This window comes from Sitophilus oryzae, unplaced genomic scaffold (assembly GCF_002938485.1).
Source record: "Sitophilus oryzae breed Bouriz unplaced genomic scaffold, Soryzae_2.0 scaffold_1716_pilon_pilon, whole genome shotgun sequence".
In the NCBI taxonomy this organism is placed as follows: Eukaryota; Metazoa; Arthropoda; class Insecta; order Coleoptera; family Curculionidae; genus Sitophilus; species Sitophilus oryzae.
This window is the reverse complement of record NW_022146409.1, coordinates 686,272-707,500: the sequence shown is the minus strand read 5'-3', so window position 1 is coordinate 707,500 and position 21,229 is coordinate 686,272. Positions and strand designations below refer to the sequence as shown.

Sequence of the window (21,229 nt, the reverse complement as noted above, 5' to 3'; positions counted from 1 at the left end):
TTTACGCCATAAAGGAAGCGGCTAGTTGTATACGAGAGAAAATTGCTGATACACCAATAGGGGATATCGTGATATACTCTGGCAGCTTGGGCGCTTTAAGAAGCATCACCATGCAATCAGATAGATCGAAAACTGTGATGGATATCGATACTCTGTGTTGGGTGTCAGGCCACAGCAATGTGGTGGGCAATCAGGAAGCAGACTCGTCAAGGGGGGGGGGGCAGGGGAGAGGCCGTGGCAGATAACCCACCACTTGCGACAATCAACACACTGAAGGAAGCTATAGCAACTGCCATCAAGGCCAAGCAGCAAGAGACGTGGCAACACCGTGAGGGCTGCGCTACAGTTCCAAGACTATGGCCAGTGGTAGATAGCCAAAAAAAACAACTACTAAAACACAAAAAGAACCTAGTACGCATAATTGTAGGTATCGTCACTGGAAACTGCCCCACGGGGGCAAACCTCGTGAGATGGTTCCAACGACGACTACTGCAGAGAATGGGGAGAGGAAGAAGAAACCATAGAGCAACTGCTGTGTCACTGTCCGGCACTGGAATACCGACACTTTAAAACTTTAGGGCAAGATTTTTTGGAGGGACTAGAGGAAACAGCGGAACCCAACACCAGCGACATCGGGAACTTTGCAAAGAGCTGGAAGGTCTTTAACGCAAAGAAAGAATGAGAGGAAGGTTTGGTACAACAATAAGAGGCCTCCGAGTGAGGGATCAAACATGATCCCAAACACCAGCAGCCTAACCTAACCTAACCTAATTCCTGTATCTTATCGTATTTTTCTCACAGGCAATTATCAACATTTATTATCTTAATATTTATGGTCTGATTTCGTAACTTTCATAGTTTTCACGGTTGTTTTGATGGGTGTCAAAATAATTGTCTTCGCCCTGTATGAATAGTATACAAGTCTGTATCAAAATCGATATTTTTTATATACAGGATAGTCCCAATTGTATTCAGAAAACTTCAGCAACATATTATTCTGCAGATAAAAAATAAGTAAAAAAGTTCGTATAAATGTATGTCCTAAAAAGCTTCGTTTCAGAGATACAGGGTGTAGAAGTTTCATTTTTATTTCGATTTTTTGCCAATAATTTTTGAAATAATAAAATTGGGTGTTTTTTGACATGAGAAATCTGATTTCGATGAACAACTTTTCTCCAATACCTGTATAATACTACTGAATGAAAGAATTACATCCATTTGCGCTAAATTTTACATAAAAATGTCTCTTGGCAAAAATCGATACGAGTAACCGTTCTCAAGATATTTGCAATGTAAATTATCAATACATCATTGCCAAAAATTTAACATATTGACTAGATGGAAATGATAAATTTGGGAAGTGTTTATACTAGGAAGGAAATGAAGTTGGGTGCAGTGAAGCGTACGGTTGTTCAGTTAAATTTGGTTTGCTACGCAACATTGGTTTTAGCCAGCATTTTAAGTTGTCATATTGTAGAAATTTTTACAATTGGATTGCTAAAGATGATATTCTTTGTTATAATAGCGGTTTCCTTAAGTTTGCGCTTTTTCCAATGACGTTCTTGTGGACAACTCGTGTCTCAGACCACTTTTTGTTGTGTTGTTTAGATCACTCATGTTCTGCAATATCATAACATCCTAATCATATAGCGTTCGTTTCTAAGAATCTATTTAACAAAAAAGACAAAATATCGAAAGGTGATGATAAGTAGTGATGAACAAATGCAAGAATAAAACCAAGACACCCTTGGTCTTGGTTTTGCAGTCTATAAATTGTCTTGATATTGGTCTTCCGGGGTCCAATCTTGGTCTTGGTCTTGCTGCAAGACTCTTGCAAATCTTTCACTTCTTTAATTAGAGATTTTTACAAGAGGCACTTTATAGATAAAAAATCTTGAAATAAATTTAAAAAAAAAGTAATTTAATGTAAATGACATTAAAATTTCTTTAAAGACAGAAACAATATTTGTCTGCTTTTTACGACCATACCAATAGGTATGGTAGGCTATTAGGATCGGCAAAAAAAAGTTTTTTTTAATTTCACACAAAATGAGTTATTTGGGTCATAAATGACCTAAATACAAAATATTTTCATGGTGTCTGTCTGTCTGTCTGTCTGCCGTCTGTAACACGATAACTCAAAAACCGCTGAACCGATTTTAACCAAATTTGACTGTGGCACCCGAGCATCTGGCTATTAGTTTTTGGTGGTGGTGGGGGATTGGTGAGGGGGTATGGGAAGGGGTTAAAAATTTTAAAAAATCGTAACTCGCTTTACCAATCTTGATGATTCTTTTTTAAATGAAAGGTATATATGTCTAGATTTGTTATGAAGTATTTTTAAATTGTTGAATGGCTATTTCTTTGTGTAAATTGACTAAATATTAAAACATACCTGAAAAACACCTACACACAATACCCCCAGAAGTCAGTTAGATTATATATCACGTGTTTAGATATTTTAGGGATCAGTTCATACAGCCAGCTTTAGATACATAAATATTAGAACAAAGGTTCGTTTAAACGACATTAGTGAATTAGCCACACAAAGCGATTTTAGGAAATTCATCCTCTTAGAGAGTAAAATTATGTCGGAACAATTTGTTGAATGAAAATTCCTTACTATGTGGTCTAGAAGAATGAAATCCTACAAAAAGAATTAGAAGAGATTTTTGAAATTCATCAACCAAATGGGTAAAGTTAGTAAAAATTTGCAAGAATTCAAAAACATTTTGTGGCCAAAATTGAACTTCTTTGAAATACTTTGATTTCGATAACTTCTAGAATTATTAAGATTTTTTATTTCAGACGGCTCTAATCAAAAATTTTATTTTTGGTATACAAAGTGTGTCATAAAGTCATATACAGGCGATGAAAAAATAAAAAAAACGGTTTTTAAATTTTCGAATTTTCTTAAATACATAATAATATTTAAAGAGAATAAAAATGCTCTTGAAATTGGAATATTGACAGCTTTTTATAAATTTTCAGTAAAAAATATGTAATAAGTCAAAAATAACAATATCGATTTTTTGTCGAGCGAGTCTTAAATAAGTGCAATTATTCTTAGCGGTAGTAGGTATATTTGACCCCAGAAACACGATTATGAGTATTTTCGCGAAATTTTTTTTGAAAATTTGGAATTTTTTGAAAAACCTTTTTGATTTTTTTTAGTTTTTAGTTAAAAACCATAATTTCTTGATAATATGGCAACATAGATAGGTAGTAGATTAAATTTACAAGACAGAAAAATACGAAAAGCTGCAGTGGTTCTCAAAATTTAAGCAAAAAATATATTTTTTTTGAAATTTTTAAAGTAATTCGAAAGAGTTATTTGAAAAACGGTAAAGAGAAAATATGTTTTTTTATCGAGATCTACCAGCCCTGAAAATATTTGCACTTATTCAAGACTTGCCCTGTATTATACCCAGAAAATCGACAATTGATAACTTTCATATGAAATACGAGTAGCTCTAAAACTCTTAAAAACATAGTTTAAATAGGGCATTTGTAAGGCTCACTAGCTCTATATACAAAGTAAATCATTGAAATCAATGCATGAACTATTCGAGGAGTAACGCGAACGTAGTCGCGGGAAAAACCTAGTTTGTAATAACATCAAAATCAGTCAAAGTCGCAGTTTTCGAGATATTAACATATTTTAGTATGGGCAGCTATACGTGTCTCCCGGCGCCAATTTTTTTCAATTATATGACCAAATATGCATTGCTTCCTAAAAAAATGTATACAAAAGTCACAAAAGTCGAGCAAATACTATTTGCAAATAATTATAAAAATACCTTTTTTATCACATGTATTTCTTTTGTATTGTTGTTTCGACAAAAAAAACCTTTTTTACGAATATTATATTGTTGACGACTACTATAAATCAAACGCTGGCCATAATTTTCGGGGAATCTATTTTTTATTGAATTAAATTATTTTTTTTTAATTAAATTATTTTTTTAAATTTAATTAGTCATAATTATAGAGGGGATGGGTAAGTAAATAAATATTATTTTGCTTTTTTAAATTATTACCTATAAAAAACGAAATGTAAATAAACCGCTTTAAAAAAATGCAAGACCGGAAGTTTTGCATGCTGGGTCTTAGTCTTCCAGGTTTAAGGTTAGTCTTGCTTTTGGTCTTTCTTTATGTGGAACAACCAAGACTAGGACTGCAAAACCAAGAGTCTCGTTCATCATTAATGCTAAAGGAGACTATTAAGCATTGATACTCCACCAGTAGCAGCTAAAATAACAAAAACAAGAGAAATACGACAAAAAGATACACAGACGGAAACAAGTGAGGGTAAAGATTAAAAGGGAGTAAATAAAAAAAGTGAAGAAATGTACTTAGATAATATGTCAACTTGAAAATTTTAGAAGGTCAGCAATATCAATATTATACAGGGTGATGCATCTTTTACTGCGAAGTCATAAATATGCTTTTTAAAGATCTGTGTTTGCTGAATACATATACCAAATTTGCAATAATATACACAATAAATTAATTTTTAATTTAAGAAAAGCTGTATCTATTTTAAATTAAAACTGAACAGGTAACAATGTAAAATCAGGCAAATGCCAACATACCTTAAATTGTCAACCTATGATTTTGTGAATGTCAAATTGTATTTTCTTTTCGTTGTGCTTTTACCTCGTTCGAACAAGTTTTAAATTATAAAAATGCACTTCGGAGACACTAACCATAGGTACTATAAGGTAGTAGTGTAGATAGCACAGCCAATTACATTTGACAATGATAAAATCATAGGTTGACTACTTAAGGTATATTGACATTTGCCTCGTTTTGCATTGTTACCTGTTCAGCTTTAATTTAAAAATAAATGCAGTTTTTCTTAAATTGTTTAAAATCGTTTGTACAAAATTGTTCAAATTTGGCATGTGTATTGAGCACATACGTAGACCTTTAAAAACCATATTTGCGAGTTAGCTCTAAAATTAATAAAGGAGCCAATATTTGGTTTTGAAAATTTGCATGAGATTTCCTGTTCCCAACGGTCATGCGCCACCCAGTATATTATGTTATCGTAAACGAACAATTTTACCTGAATGAAAATTAGCGAAATTAAAATAGTTAAGCGAGCCAGGCCATTTAGAATACTGCATTTTCTAAACATGTGTGCGGCTTATCGCGATAAATTCCCAACTAAATTCTCGGTAAAAGTGCACAATTGTTGAAATAACACGCTTTAAAATAGAGGCATCGGCTCCGAAAGCTCTGTTATTTTACCTGAACAATTCGCCGGATTTTACCTTTGAACATGTTTTTGCGGAAAAATAAAAAACTCGACTGACCATGCACAAAATAATCTGTGTAGGAAATAAACAGGAACGTAACTAACTCCCTATTGTGTTTTTTTAATAAAAACGTATTTGCATTTAATGTGCCTTTTTTAACATTATAATGTGCCTTTATGTATTCGCGCTTTGTGAAACGGTAAATTAAGTGGTAAATTTCTTCAAAATGGCATGGGTATAATAATTATAATTTTAAATCATCTTGAATTGAGAACGGAGGAAAATTTAGGGTTTGGTATCTGAAATTTATTAAGAATATTCCTAATTGATTATATATAAATAAATAAACAATATTGTTAGGTTTTTCGTCGGTTCCGTGTTGATAGAAAGTCACAATTTATTTACACTAAGTACCAAACAATAACGATTAAAAGACTTAAAGAACTATTTACACACTATTTATCTAGAAAGAATTTATTTTGAATTTAGCGCGGAAGCTGTACTCGTCTATTTATTGCTGTCCTCTTCAGGTCCCAACCGTCGGTTTATATACCCACAGCTAAAGAGTTCTCGAATAATACATAGATCATTAGGTGCATAGAGAAGGTTTCGAATGTTCTCGTATGTACTACTCCATTCCAGTGGAACTCGATTGTTGTCAAACGTTCGAATGAATCATTACTGTGTCTACTCTTTAATGCGATATTAACACTCCGTTACACGCGCTATGAGGGAATCCCTCACAACATTGGTTTGTGTACGAAGAAATTGTTTTTGAACTGTTTTATCAGAGAAACCCTATTTCTTGACTATATAGAGCAAAACCGACGTAGATGTCATGGGCTCAATTTCTGAGGCACGTTTAATGGGATAAACCGCCTGTTGATATTTTCACTGCCAACTGAGATACGTCTTTTTCAATTTTTTACCATTTTGAAATTTGCCCATAACTTTGTTATTTCGCGGAATAATAAAATTCTGTAAAGACGTTCTCAAGGCACTTTTTTAAGCACAATCCAGTGGCGTAATGAATTTTTTTCTATGCTTGCTCTTTTTGTCAGAAATAATAAAAAAATATAATTATTTAAATGGAAATCATGGTTGCCTCTGAACTTAAAAAAATGCTGATGTTTAACCTTTTCCAACGATATACAGTTATGGGTATTTATTTCTAAGAATGAGATAAATATTAGAGTTTATTATCTTTGCATCGAAGCGGGCCTTGATTTTGTGTTGATCTAGTTGCCTAATTTTTTTTCATCGCAATTTAATATTCTATATTATTATTTATCTGCAAAATTAAAGACTTTTGAAAAGATAAATCTACATTCTATATTAGGTTTGCCAATTACAATTAAAACGCCATTAAATGGAGAATTTAGAGAGAATCGGATTGGAACAAGGAACCCCATATCTTGGTCTGCTAGGTCTTGTGATTTAACTTCTAACTTCTTTCGACTTTTTTATGGGGGAAATTAAAAGACCTTATATATAAGGGAAGAACCATTGGACGAGATAAGAATTTCAGAAGGCTACTAGGCCAAGCTTTTGGACTTATTACACCAGTTCGCCTAATATTATGGCTGTAACTCTGTGCGCAAAAGATGATTATTATGTAGTCAACGAGGAGGTGCTCAGTTTGGACATCTTAGATGAGTTTTTTTAGAAAACTATATTTGTCACTCAAAAAATACGTTTTTTAGCTTTGTTCTTTGTTTATTGTATCGATTTCAATTGTAATTACTAAAACTAACATAGAATGTTAATTTACCTTTTCAAAAGTCTTTAATTATGCAGATAAATAATAATATAGAATATTAAATTGCGATAAAAAATAATTAGACAACTAGGTCAACACAAAATCAAGGCACACTTCGATACAAAGATGAAAAACCTAATTTTTCTCTCATTCATAGAAATAGGTACCCATAACTTTATATCGTTCGAAATAGTTAAACGACAGCATTTTTTTAAGTTCATAGGCCACTATGATTTTCATTTAAAAAATTATATTTTTATTATTTCTCACAAAAAGAGCAAGCATAGAAAAAACTCACTACGCCACTGGATTGTGCTTAAAAAAGTGCCTGAAGTGACAGCATTTTATTATTGCGCGAAATAAAAAAGTTATGGGCAATTTTCAAAATGGTAAAAAATTCAAAAATACCCCATATCTCAGTTGGCAGTGATAATATCAACAGGCGGTTTATGCCATTAAACGTGTCTCAGAAATCGAGCCTATGACATCTATGTCGGTTTTGTTCTATCTAGTCAGGAAATAGGTTTTCTCTGTTAAAACAGACCAATTCCGACCACACTGTACTTTACAAGAAAATTATAATAAAATCTCTCCCATTATATTAAAACTTTTCCAAGCATGTTCTATTGTCCCAAGTTTAAAAAATGGAATACTCTACCTCATAATATCTACAAAATAATACCAAACTCGTTATTAAAAATACTCGAATCAGATAAATTTGAATAGCATTTTCATCGTCCGCATTGTACGTTCCGAATAAATATTTTCATATAATTTCATATCTATCGAATAATATCAACGCCCGATTTCCATAATCCTTTATATACGAATAAATATACGACCGTATACGAACAAATTTTACAACTAGCGTAATAAAAATGATATATGAATAGGGGCGTTTTATACGAAAATAATATAATCAGTTCTGATATGCATATTTTCGAATTAAACGATATTAACTTTTGCCTGGGTAAAATGTTAAAAGCTTTAATATATTTGGTTAAACCGGTGTGTGTTTTGGACGTGTTGGAGTTTATAATATTTTTCAAATATAGTTTATATTTATAAAATTATTATTGAATAAGTTTTTAATAACAACTCTAGTAACAAAAACAGATTACCAAAAGAGATAATTTTAGCAATATACCTCGGCACAGGTTATATGAAAAAGAAAACTGATTTCCGAATGATCATCGAAATTAAGCGACGTAAATGATGTGAGCATTTAGATTATGTTGAAGCAAATGTGTATCAGACTTTACTAAATTGTGATAAACATAGCCAGAGCACACTCACTAATTTGTAGGTTTTGTTTATGTTGTCAATAAATGTTATTAGTTATTAAAATGTCGTCATTAGTAAAATGAGTCATGATTCTCGAGATATTTGGAATCAAAATTATCAATTTCTGTCATCATTGACATAAATTAAACATGTTAACTAAATAGTTATTTGACTGAAATCATAAATTTGAAATATTTTTGTGCCAAAAGTTCAACAGAAACAGTTTTATCATCATTTTTTTGAAGAAAAATTTATGATTAATTTAAAAAAATAAAAAGTTCCCAGATTTATCATTTCAGTGAACTAACTATCTACTCAACATGTTTATTTTTTGTCAATAATGACATGTATTGACTATTTCCATTCTAAATATCTTGAGAACGGTTGCACGTAGCGATTTTTACCAAGAGACATTTTTTACGTAAAAAACACGAAAATGTATATTTTTTTACTCAGTAGTTGTATACGAGTACGGACGAAAAGTTATTACTCTTCAAAACAGTTGAAGCACATGTAGGTGGCGCCCTCTACAAGTAGAAGTCATATTACATGGCTGAAGATCACGATTTGGAAAGGATGTAAATGTTTTTAATTTGTTAAACTTTTTTGCGGACATTGTATGTAACATGATAATTAATTAAAAAAAATATGTAACGTAACTGAGTAAATTGTGATAAAGTTAGGTATATCTTAGGTACTTTTGTTTTGTATAGTAAAGCCGGGACCCCATTAGGTAACACGCCACGCCACGCTACCCCACGTCATGAAGATCTGTGAGTCTGTTTTTCAATTTAATTGCATGTTTTGCATACACACTAGGCACACACGCCACCCCACGCCATCCCACGCTATCACACGTATGATGGGCCACGATGTTCCCACGTCGCAACACGTGGGCTCACGTGGGATAGCGTGGCGTGTGGTCTTATGGGGTCCCCGGCATAAGAAGTGTCTATTTATATTATTTGTCTAGGCGAAATCGCATAATAAAGAGACCGAAATAGAACATAAAGGCAATTAATTTTGAGTTTTAAAGGTGAACTTTTTTTCCCACAAAATATGGGGATAATATTTCTACATGAGAGGATAATATTCCTACAGAATATTATCTTATACATAGAACTATACAGACTACATACATAGAACATACCGATCGATGGAACATGGCTAATATACCGTTGTTCTGTTTCAGGTGATTTGTGCAGACCGTTGAACTGTAAAAAGAAAGAAATTTGCCTACTCGAAGACACGTTCACGGCGGTCTGCGTATCCAGAAAGGAACTGAAGAAGAACGGGTAAGAGGCTTTTTCCCCTTTTGTCTTATTCCATTAGGCGGAAAAATGTAAAATCCGTTTTGTAGAATATTTTGGTCTTGTTTGCATTTATTATTAATATATTCTTATAAGTTATAAGATGTAAGATATAGACTCTAAAGCATTCTTGACTAACATAATTGAAAAATGGTTCTTATAAATGGTTTATAAATATAAATAGCCAATTATATTTATAAACAGCGTCAATGATGGCTTGAAATGGAAATTTGCTATCAATTTGTATATAAAATTATATAGGAAATGTCATCGATCGTAACTTTCAAGCCAACTAGACACCGTTTTTTTCAAGCAGACGATGTTTTCAGTTACAGTTACTCTCAGTTACAGTGCTCCTCCTTCATTTGAAAAGCAGTTCAGTAATATCTTTGATATTTTAAATGGAACACCTGGTCTAAAAAACTACTTTCATTTTCCATAATTTTTGTTATACCTTTATTTTTTAGAGATAAAAATAAAAGATATGGAATATTGACAAAAACATCTTGAATAAATACTGACAAAAACATGGTTTAAAAAAGTCAATATACGGATATGTCAAAATAAAATTAATGTATTAAATCTCTCCAAAAACATCCTCGGGGTATTTTGCCACTGGCACTGTAAAAAAATCTACCAAATAAAATAGGTATTTTTTATAGACACAACTGCATTAATAAATTAACACTTAAACTTAATGTTAACACCTTAAAAATTATTTACAATCATAAAAAATAGGGCTCTTATGAAAAACACACGGATTTTGGTAGCTCGACAAAACTATTAGACCTACTCTAGTTTCCTGATTATATTATATATTTATGTATTACTTTTTTCTGTTTCAGAGACATTGTAGTTCCTAAATCACCTTCAAAAACTGAAGATCCTAAATCGAAAGACGAAGATGAGGATGATGATGTCTTCTATGACACCGAAGATGATTCTGATGACGAAACTAGTGACGATATCAGTGAACCAAGTGTGTAAGTATTCTTTGTTAAATAAAACAAAAAAGGTTGATTAACTCTAATGCTAAGGTTAAGTAACTCTAATGCTGAAATAAAACGTCGCTATCTTTTTAAAAACATAAATTTGTATCTTTCTAGTATATTTAGTTTGATTATAACATTTTATACAGTAACATACTAAACAAGATACATATATGTAAACATAAAAAAATATATAAAAATGAATTAAAAAAGGCATAATAAATATCCGAATTTATTTCAGATAACATATAATATTTCATAACGAATTTTTCACTTATTTTTATTGACAGCTAGTAGTCAATGTCACAAATAGATTAATAAATTATTTATTAATTAATAAATAATTAATTAATTAATTAATAACGACTTTAAATTTTATAATTCTTTTATTTCTCTTTAGATGCCGTCCATGTCCAGTAGTAAAACCAATATTCCTCTGTGGATCAGATAATCGTACCTACAGCTCGCTATGTAGATTAGACTTCCACAACTGTATTCATCATACTGTCATTAAAGTGGGGTGCAAAGGATTTTGTCCATGCAAAGGTAAAATAACCATTAACAGTTTATTTTAAAAATTTTTAAATTAATTTACAAAAAAATGTATACCGACAATCCTCGAACCGCAGTTCATCAAAACCGATTGCCGATTGTATACTGCATTATACTCGTGTTGGACATTTTTACAGATGATTTAAAAACATCGATATATTGCCAGTGATATTTGATGCATTTTCAGCATGACAATTTTAAACGGTCCGATACATCAATTTTAACATCGATGTGCAGTCTTTAATAATTTCGAAGTATGTTGTTCGTTAATAATTTATACAATATAATTTATAATAATTAATAATTTTGAAGTTCGATGTTGATACATATTGTCATAAAAATTGTGTTTTGATTTCATTTAATTGCCATTTGATAGGTTTCCGTTTCACTTTTATATGGTGAAGCTTTTTATTAGAAGAAAGGTAAGTAGCGAAAATCATCTACAGTATGTCCCCGGATTGTCTTTACAATAGGAAAATTTTTTTTATTATTAACATTTTGAGAAAAACGCTACTTAAAAATGTTTGCTTCTTCTAAAATGCTTAATCCCGTTTATTCTTTTCCAAATTTGTATACCGTTTTAGAGAAAATTAAAAAAAAAATGAAAATAATAATTCATTTTTATTTTTTTCTGCTTAATAAATAAATGATGGTTGACTTTACAAAAGGAAATCGAGTATTTGCGATAGAAATAGTATTTATGCCAGAAATAAATGCATTTATTTTATCCAACTTCATTTTAATACAGTCGACACAGGTTTATACAGGGTTGTTCACCACATACGACACGGAGTATTGTAGCTAAACGATGAGATTTTTACAAATTGTAAGTTTTGAGTTCGATGAAGGACTATTAGAGGTACAATTTAAAAATAATTTTACAAGATACAGAGTGTCCCAAATAAGTAAAAAATATCAAAGTTGTATTTTTTTTAAATGGAACACCCTGTATATTATTACATTTTTAGTTTCTACGATTAAAATAAAGGTAAATTTGATTAAGGTTTATTATACTTAAACCTTACCGTTTATGAAATATTTTCAATTTTGTGAAATTGCAGTAAAAATTTTAAGGCTTCATTTCTCCAAGGGTATCAAAGTTTTTAATACTAAATATTTACTGAAGTTTATTTACTGATCAGTTATTTTGTTGCAATAATAAAAATAATACTACCTTATACAGAGTGTCTAAAAATTTATTTTAAATAATTATTAGCTTCAAACGGCAATAACTTGTTTAATTTAAGTGGAACACCCTGTATATTTTACGAGAATCAGATGCACAATTTCATTGTCTATCAAATTATATTATACCATTTTTTACCTATCTCTTTAAGTTTCCGTAGAAAATGCATTTTCTTGTAATTTAGAACTTATTTATCAATATACCCATGGACTATTGACATTTTAGATTATTTTTATAGATGTACCAAATTTTTAAAGAGTACAGATACTAATATTGTCGATATAATTCGTTTATTTCATTAAAAAATAAAAAAATATACTAGAAAGATACAAATTTATGTTTTTAAAAAGATAGTGACGTTTTATTTCAGCATTAAAGTTACTTAACCTTAGCATTAGAGTTAATCAACCTTTTTTGTTTTATTTAACAAAGAATGCATTTTCTACGAAAACTTGAAGGGATAAGTAAAAAATGGTATAATACAATTTGATAGACAATTTAATTGTGCATCTGATTCTCCTAAAATATACAGGGCATTCCATTTAAATTAAAGAAGTTATTGCCGTTTGAAGCTAATAATTATTTAAAATAAATTTTTAGACACTCTGTATAAGGTAGTATTATTTTTATTATTGCAACAAAATAACTGATCAGTAAATAAACTTCAGTAAATATTTAGTATTAAAAACTTTGATACCCTTGGAGAAATGAAGCCTTAAAATTTTTACTGCAATTTCACAAAATTGAAAATATTTCAAAAACGGTAAGGTTTAAGTATAATAAACCTTAATCAAATTTACCTTTATTTTAATCGTAGAAACTAAAAATGTAATAATATACAGGATGTTCCATTTAAAAAAATACAACTTTGATATTTTTTATTTATTTGGGACACTCTGTATCTTGTAAAAATATTTTTAAATTGTAGCTCTAATAGTCCTTCAACGAACCCCAAACTTACAATTTGTAAAAATCTCATCGTTTAGCTACAATACTCCGTGTCATATGTGGTGAACAACCCTGTACATACAGGCACACATTCAATAAAAAAAAGATGCTTTGAGAAAGAGAGAGAGAGAGAGAGAGAGAAATGGAGCAGGAAATCTTAAAACTGTTTGATAAAAGGGTTCGATCGTTATCATACGTATAGCTACTTTAACTAAAACAACGGTATACTGGATTGTCGAAAATATACATTTGTATGTCAAAACTTATACAGTTTATACTGTAGATAGCTTAAAAATATAAGCATCTTTTCCTTACTTGGTATGTAATTTAAAACTTGAAATACCATTCATACAAACATAATATCATTGGCGTCTCGTGAAGTTTTTTTGTTATATTAGAATCATTAGCATATTAGATAGGTAGTTCAACGAGAACTACATTTCTTACATTTAGCACAAAAGTGAAAATTAAAAATTATTTTATTTAGGTACATACCTTAATACCTTATCTACAGGGTGTCTCAAAAAACATGTGCCATCTCTCGTGGGTAGGTTTCTCTCATAAAAATAAGATTTATTTTTTATATTATCATAGGTCCGATTCTGCTTTGTTTCGAAGCTACAGGGGGTTAATCTTTGTCGATTTCGATCTCCTTGATGAGATAAACACAATTTAATTAATTTGCCTTAATCCAATTCGTATAGGACCTTTAAAAAAGTTTATTGTCATTAACTTCCAAAAACCTTAAATAAGTACTCATTGATGCTTCAACAAAAAATATGAAAAAAGTTTCTATAAACGGCTGCAATACATAATTTTAAAATTACAAGATGTTAAAAAAATTTGGCCTTTTGTAACTATCTTGAATACCATTATTTTGGGGGGGAATTTGCTGTAAGTAGCACTGTACATCAATGCTATAAATTTTAATAAAATTTAGTAATAAATTACATTAAATAAATAGTTTATTAATTTTATTAATTGTTATTAATAAAATTGCGTTTATCTCATCGAGGACATCGAAATCGACAAAATATCAAGATACAACTTTTAATTGGCATTAAATAGTCTACACAAATTTACTACTAAAGGTGGCTACACACACTACTGCAAACTCGACAAGCATGCATTAACAATCTTTTTGTACAAGCAAACTGTAGCGTTTGTAGGGAAAATTTGCGAAAGCATTTTAATTGTGCAAGCCGCTTGATGATTGATTGAATTTGAATCATGCAAGCTTGGACAAGCCATGCTTGCGCAAGCGAAACGGTACATGTGTACCACATGTATTCAGCTTGTACAAACAATTAGTTCAGTCCGTGATCGTAAATGACTTGTACGTCGCGTCGCCATCATGTCTAGCGATCTGAAAAGGAGCAATCGAGGATTATTGGAAGATTTTATTCGCGCATATGAAAATCAGCCGTGTCTTTGGCGAATTAAATCACCAGAATATCATGATACGGTGAAGAAGGATGCAGCATACAAAATTTTACTTAATAAGTATAGATTAATTGACAGCCAAGCCGATAAGGATACCGTTATTAAAAAGATAAATGCTTTCAGGATTCCTTCTTCTTTTTTGCGGCCTAAACTGAAACTTGTTCAAGCATGCATGTACCGTGTGGCGGCGAAGGTAAATTATGCATGGGCCTGTACAAAAAGATTGTTCATGCATGCTTGTCAAGCTTGCAGTAGTGTGTGTAGCCACCTTAAGAGAGAAAAAGTCAGTAGCGCACATATTTTTCTTAGAAAAATACGTTTTTCTTAAAAAAATGCACGTCTGTGGTGAATCGATCGACACTTTTTTTCTACTCATAGTAACTTTTACCCTTCAAATTTCATTCAAATCACTAAAGGCACTTGGAAGAAAATTATAATAAATCCAAACAAAAATAAAATAAAGCAGAATTGGACCCATGTTGATATGAAAAATAATTCGTAATTTTACGTGAGGAATCTGCCAACGAGAGATGGCACATGTTTTTTGAAACACCCTGTATAAAAATGCTTTTTTAGTTGTGGTTTTTGAAAATTAAAATTCTTCCTAATGGCTTTTGCAATAACATATTGCCTGATGTACCTACTACTATTTAATAACAATATTTATCCTTATTCATAATAAGTTTTTATAGTAAACCGACCGATTTTTTACAAACACGAACCACCACTGCGATGAAAGCTGAAATATTAAATTTTACGATACCAGTATCTGAAGTAAGTATAGAGTGGCTCAACATCTGTAAATTATTCCACACACCTAAAATGCTTTCTTTTCTTCGGAGATGGGATTAAATAAATAGCAAAAGAGACAATTTTCTTTTATGGTAACGGTTCAGGTATTTCTAGTCGCGCTCCACAAAAGATCCAAATAAAATAAAAACATCTACAAAGTTGGAGAGAAAATCGCCAGGATAGGAAGGTCGCGATTTTACAATAAGATATGTCTTTATTCCAGTCCTTAAAATAGTTTTCGAATGTTCTAAAGCACAGTTATTTTTTCTTTTATATACACTGAGAGGAAAGGATTTAAAAGATGAGAAATAAACTAAAAGGTAGTAGACAAAATGGTTCATTTGAAACAAAACTGTTATATCGAAGATTCTAAAATTTCTACATTCTTCAAATACAAAAAATATTAATTTTTCCATCTAACAAGGCAATAATAACAAGATATTCCATTTAAAAAAAAACGAAGAAAAACTATTTTGTATTTTAGAAAGTCTGGCAACCAAACCAAAACACCCTGCATGGTTTAAGATTATGATACTTATAACAAAGTTTGTACAGACCAACTATAGTAAATTCAAAGCAATTACCTAGTATAGTTTTGATTTCAGAACATTTCTTGTAGTTTTAATTTTTTTTAAAAGATGATTTTTTTTTATTTATTAATATTTCTGAAACTGTAAAAATATATTTAATAATATCTTGGGATTGTGTAAAGTGATCAAAAAGGAAGTCAAAAATGCAATAATATACAGGGTGTTCTTTTTAAAAAAATCATTCCGATCCACTCATACTTTTATGAGCTATCCTGTAGAAAAATATATTAAAATATGTACGTGAAATACATTCTAATATATACCTGAGGTTTGCACTTATACAAAATTACTAATTTTTTTTATTATAGGAGCTACAGATGCCCGACGCATTGTTGCCCGAGCCATATAAAATAGAAGGAAAAATTTTGAACCTTCGCAACCCCTATTTGCGGCAACTTTTTGATTGGTACCCTGGTAAAACTATATTCCCCTATTGATAAATATACGTAAAAATTCGGTTTTGATTAAAAATATAGCAAATCTTCTTAAACTAACAGTAAATCCGCTGTCTGATACTTGATACCTAATAAAAAAATGCTGAAACTTATTAAAATATAATTTCTGTTCTATCTATTCAGATAGTTACCTAGTCAAAAAAATACGATAGGAACAAATATGCCAGAGCTAAATTTTAATGTATGTATTTTATTGTAAAAATATAATAGACTTTGATAAAAAAATATATTTAAATTCCATTATATACCTATGTACCGAATGAGGCAATGATAAGTTAATTTTTCCATTTATTTTAAAAGCAAAATGTTAAAAACAATATGATAAAAAACGGCGTCAGTGATGGCGATGAAATGAAAATCGCTATCATTTAATATGTAAAAATATATGGTGACATTAATCGTCATTTCTAAGCCAACTCGACCCCGTTTTTTTCGATCATACCGTAGAAAAGTTTATGATAATCGAAGTACTCCAACTTGAGAAACAATAGCGCCAGTGACAATGTTTCCCCATTATAAAATCTAAAATCCTTTGAAAAAAATTGAAATAATACAAATACTACTAGTTTTAAGTATATAGCATTATACAGGATGTTCCTTATGTGTTATTTATGGACGTGATTCTTGGAGCTATTTTAAGAAAAAAACTTCATATGAATATATGTCCTACCTATCTGAAGTAAACTGACTTTAATTTCAAGACATAAAAAATGTTTAGAAATGAATGGAGATTTTGAAAATTATTTTTATTTTAAGAGAAGTCAGTGGTGTACCACTTTTTTCTCCAAAATTATTCGATTAAAACCCGTATGGACGGCACTGGTTGAAATAAATAAAATTCTTTATACACCAAAAAGGGTATTTTAATGCATAGAAGACGTGTATCAAGTTTCATAAAGATATCGATAAGAAAATCAGAGTTATTATAAAAAAAAAATTTAGAAAATTTTACCACCCTGTATCTCAGAAATTATGATGTTTAGGATATACATTCATATATGAAGTTTTTCTCTTAGAATAGGTCCAAGAATCACCCTCTTAAATATTAGCATGTCATTAAGGAACACCCTGTATATAAAAAAGTTATAATTTTACGCAGAATCTAAAAATGAAATAAAAATATTGCGTGACATTTAAAAATTCATGTTACGTTTGCCATGCCTTTTTTTTAAACACCATGTATACTCAAAAATAATTTCAGTATATTTTAACATTCTCTAAAACTTTTCTATATAACATTTTTTCATAATTTTCAAAACAAACGGAACAATAAATTTAATTTTTAACTCACCCTGTACATTGAAAACATGTATTCCCCTATTGCATAGGAATAGTATATTATTGCCTTTCTTTGTGTCGCTTTGGCAAAATTAGTTTCCAGGATTTACTTCTTGATAACACAATTAAACTTACACTTTAAAAAAGAAAACATAAAAGATATAATAAATTAAATAACATTCACTTTTTTAATTAAACAATGTAAATGAAACTCTCTGTAATTAATTAAAGCCACTTGGGCAAATTACTATTGCCCAAAATACAAAAAATATTGTTTATTACCTTATATTATCCATCCTGTAGCTAGATACCATTTTTCTCCTTATAACCATACAAATAACTCCCCTGCAAGTCAAAACATGAAATAAATTAACATCGCGGTTACATTAAATTTTGAGATTTTAGAGCCATCGATAATTTTTAGCGGTAATCGAAAGAAGTCCGATCAATTTCCCTCAAACGAAATCCATATCCCGCCGATATGTCAACCGTGCCGATCGATGCTGTCCGCTGCGCGGAAAACTTCCATCGCGTTGCCATGAAAAACCTGCCGTTCGTTACGCCAAACAAATACAATGACGCGTCGGCGTTTAGGTTAAAAAAGATCGACAAGAAATCAAAGAAAATAACGTAAATAAATAAATATTTCGATAGGCTTACCTCTTTAATAGCATAACAGACCACTAGGAAAATCAATTTATATAATAAGAATCACTACGCACAAGTATTTCCGCAAAAATACCGAGAAAGAAAACGAATAAGTTTTTGACAAGCCTCCCGCCCGGCTTATTGTTCATCACTGACAGAATTGTTGCTATTTTGTAGGGTGCTATGGGAGAAGGAATTTATTGTAGTTATGATTTAGAACAGACACATGTCATTGTCGATTTTTAATTATTAACGGAAGTTATAATGAAAGAATTGTGTGATATTATTATTTTAGAAAAATGTTTTTAGAATATTATGTAATATGTAATAAAACGGCATTTATGAAGAATTGCTTGTATTATTCGACTTAATAATGTTACTTAAAACATATTTTTGTAGAACATCGTGGATAATATCAGACAATAGGTAAATTACAGGTCTTAAAGTAAAACTAAATAATTTTTTATTGAAAAAAAAAATAATTTTTCGGAATTTTCGATGGTTTTAGTTTGGAACTTTGCAAAAATGTAGATATACTTTAAGAACTTATGTGTTTTATGTAATTTGTAATATTTTTGAATTATTGTAGTATAATTTCATACTAAATCTTTTGAAAAACCAAAAGATTTTTGAAAATTAGTACCTATAATCATAGACTAAATTTTTACAATGTTTATTATTAGTGCTAAAATTACATAAACGTAAGAAAATATGAGAAATATTGAGATCACTAATATTTTGAAAATTACACACCAAAAAATACAAAAGATTGAGATAATGTTAATACATGTATAATTTAAAGTTATTTTTAGAGTGTTTTAAAGGCCGGTTTACATGCTAGGACTTGTCGTACGTTTTGTCTGATAGGACAAATCATATCATCTAAAACGAAGTGTGTAAACAACAAAACGTACGTCTTATCGTAACGATATTAAATCCAAGATCAAGTCGGAGAACTGACGAGCAGAGCATAATTGCATAATTTTGCAAAGAACTGACACGATAAAGCGGAGCGTGTGAACACAATTTCGTTTTAAGGCAAGACAATTTCACTCGAATTTGGCTATTTTGAGAAAGTTTTCGTGTTTTCATTCTTTTTTAATGCAACATGGCATCGGACTTGTAGCAATAATATAATATAATGTCAATTCATAATATAATTTTGCGTCCATTCGCAAATAATTACGCGAGTCGTCTGGTTCCTCTCGTAGTTCTTTTAGTAGTTTAACGTGTGAATATTTATTTCTTTTTAAAAGCCATTCTCTTAACCATCTCCTTTTTTTCTTAGTAACTTTTTCTTGTCTCTGAAGTTATACCCGCAGAAAGGAAACAATTATAGAACTAACACTAGTACTTCTTCCTCCATTATAGGACACCTTCAATAACCACAAATACGAACAATAATTATGATGTCAAAATAGAAAAAAAGACGTAAAATGTGTAAACGCTTCCCAAAACGCACGTTTTGTATTCCGTTTTATACCACCAATAAAACGTACGATAAGTCGTAGCGTCTAAACTGGCCTTAACAGTGTAGAGCATACATGTTAACTTTTTTTTAAAATAATATCATGGAATAAATCTAGAATATCAATATTAGAGGAAATCAACTCACACTGGACACTATCGCGTCCGCTACTTCGAGCAAGTACCATGAGTTTATATGAACAATTTCACACGGGCGCGTATACTCCGTCCGACGGAGTTCCGTCCGACGGCTATCTTGAAAAAACACTACGGACGCTCCGCTTCATCTGAAAGCGCTGTAAATTTTTAGTCAAATCATTCCGAATCAACATAAATTGGCATAATAAAAAACTTTATTTGCTTTTTCTGTCATATCTTACATGTCTATCGAAATTATACAGGGCGTCCCAATGTTTGGTTTGAACATAGAACTACTACCTACTTTTGAAATTAAAATGAGTTCATTGGACACAATAGACTTTTCTATAAAAAATGCTTCCTTTGTTCGTTAAAGGACATCAAACTTTAAAAAAATAAAGACATTTTTTAAGGTATTTTAAAAACCGTTATTCCGATTTGAATGAGATTTAGGATGCCTATGTTTTGCAGGGTTTTGCTAAGCGGTTTAACAATTGACTTACACATAAATCCGGAAAAAAGTACGGGAAGGGTGAAAAACTTAAATAAAGAATCTGAAATTGAAAAATACCCTCACCCCTACATAAATGTTAGTAGAAATATTTTCTAACTCAACCGACGACTAAATTTTTTCATAAAATGGTTTATCTAAAGGTGCCGTTACACGGCGCGTGGATCGCCGAGCCTGCAACAAAAAAATTCGCGCCGGGCTCCGTGTGATTGGGTCGGCAGGCCGATCTTCGGGCCACGGCCGGGTATATGTGCAGTTACACGGCGCGTGGATCGCCGAGCCTGAAACAAAAAATACGCGCCACACGTTGTGTGAATGGGTCGGCGCGCCGATCTTCGGTCGGCGCGTCCTTCCCGTCGACTGGCGGTAAATTTCAAAGCAAACGCGCCGTGCAAGGTCTTCACCAGTAATTCTTTTAAATTCAGTTAATTTTATTTGTTACTTAATTTATTTAAATAACTCCATTTAATGCAAACATACATAATTTGATATTAGATTAAAAAAATCTAGAAATATCATATTAATTAGGTATAAAAAATACTGATAAATACAGGGTATACCAATGTAATCTACCAAGTTATTGTTTAAAATTATGATTTATTCTAAATGCTGTAC

At 30.9% G+C, this 21,229-nt stretch overlaps 1 protein-coding gene across 1 annotated transcript in view; it reads left to right on the top strand.

Annotated features, from left to right (window-relative positions):
* The window catches only part of LOC115881334 (proteoglycan Cow), a 393,974-nt gene that overhangs the window by 338,995 nt on the left and 33,750 nt on the right, over window positions 1–21,229 (top strand). Inside the window, exons 3-5 of the mRNA XM_030898771.1 lie at window positions 9,500–9,602; window positions 10,463–10,600; window positions 11,007–11,152. Of these exons, the coding sequence (XP_030754631.1) occupies window positions 9,500–9,602; window positions 10,463–10,600; window positions 11,007–11,152 (387 nt within the window). The remainder of the gene's footprint in view (window positions 1–9,499; window positions 9,603–10,462; window positions 10,601–11,006; window positions 11,153–21,229) is intronic.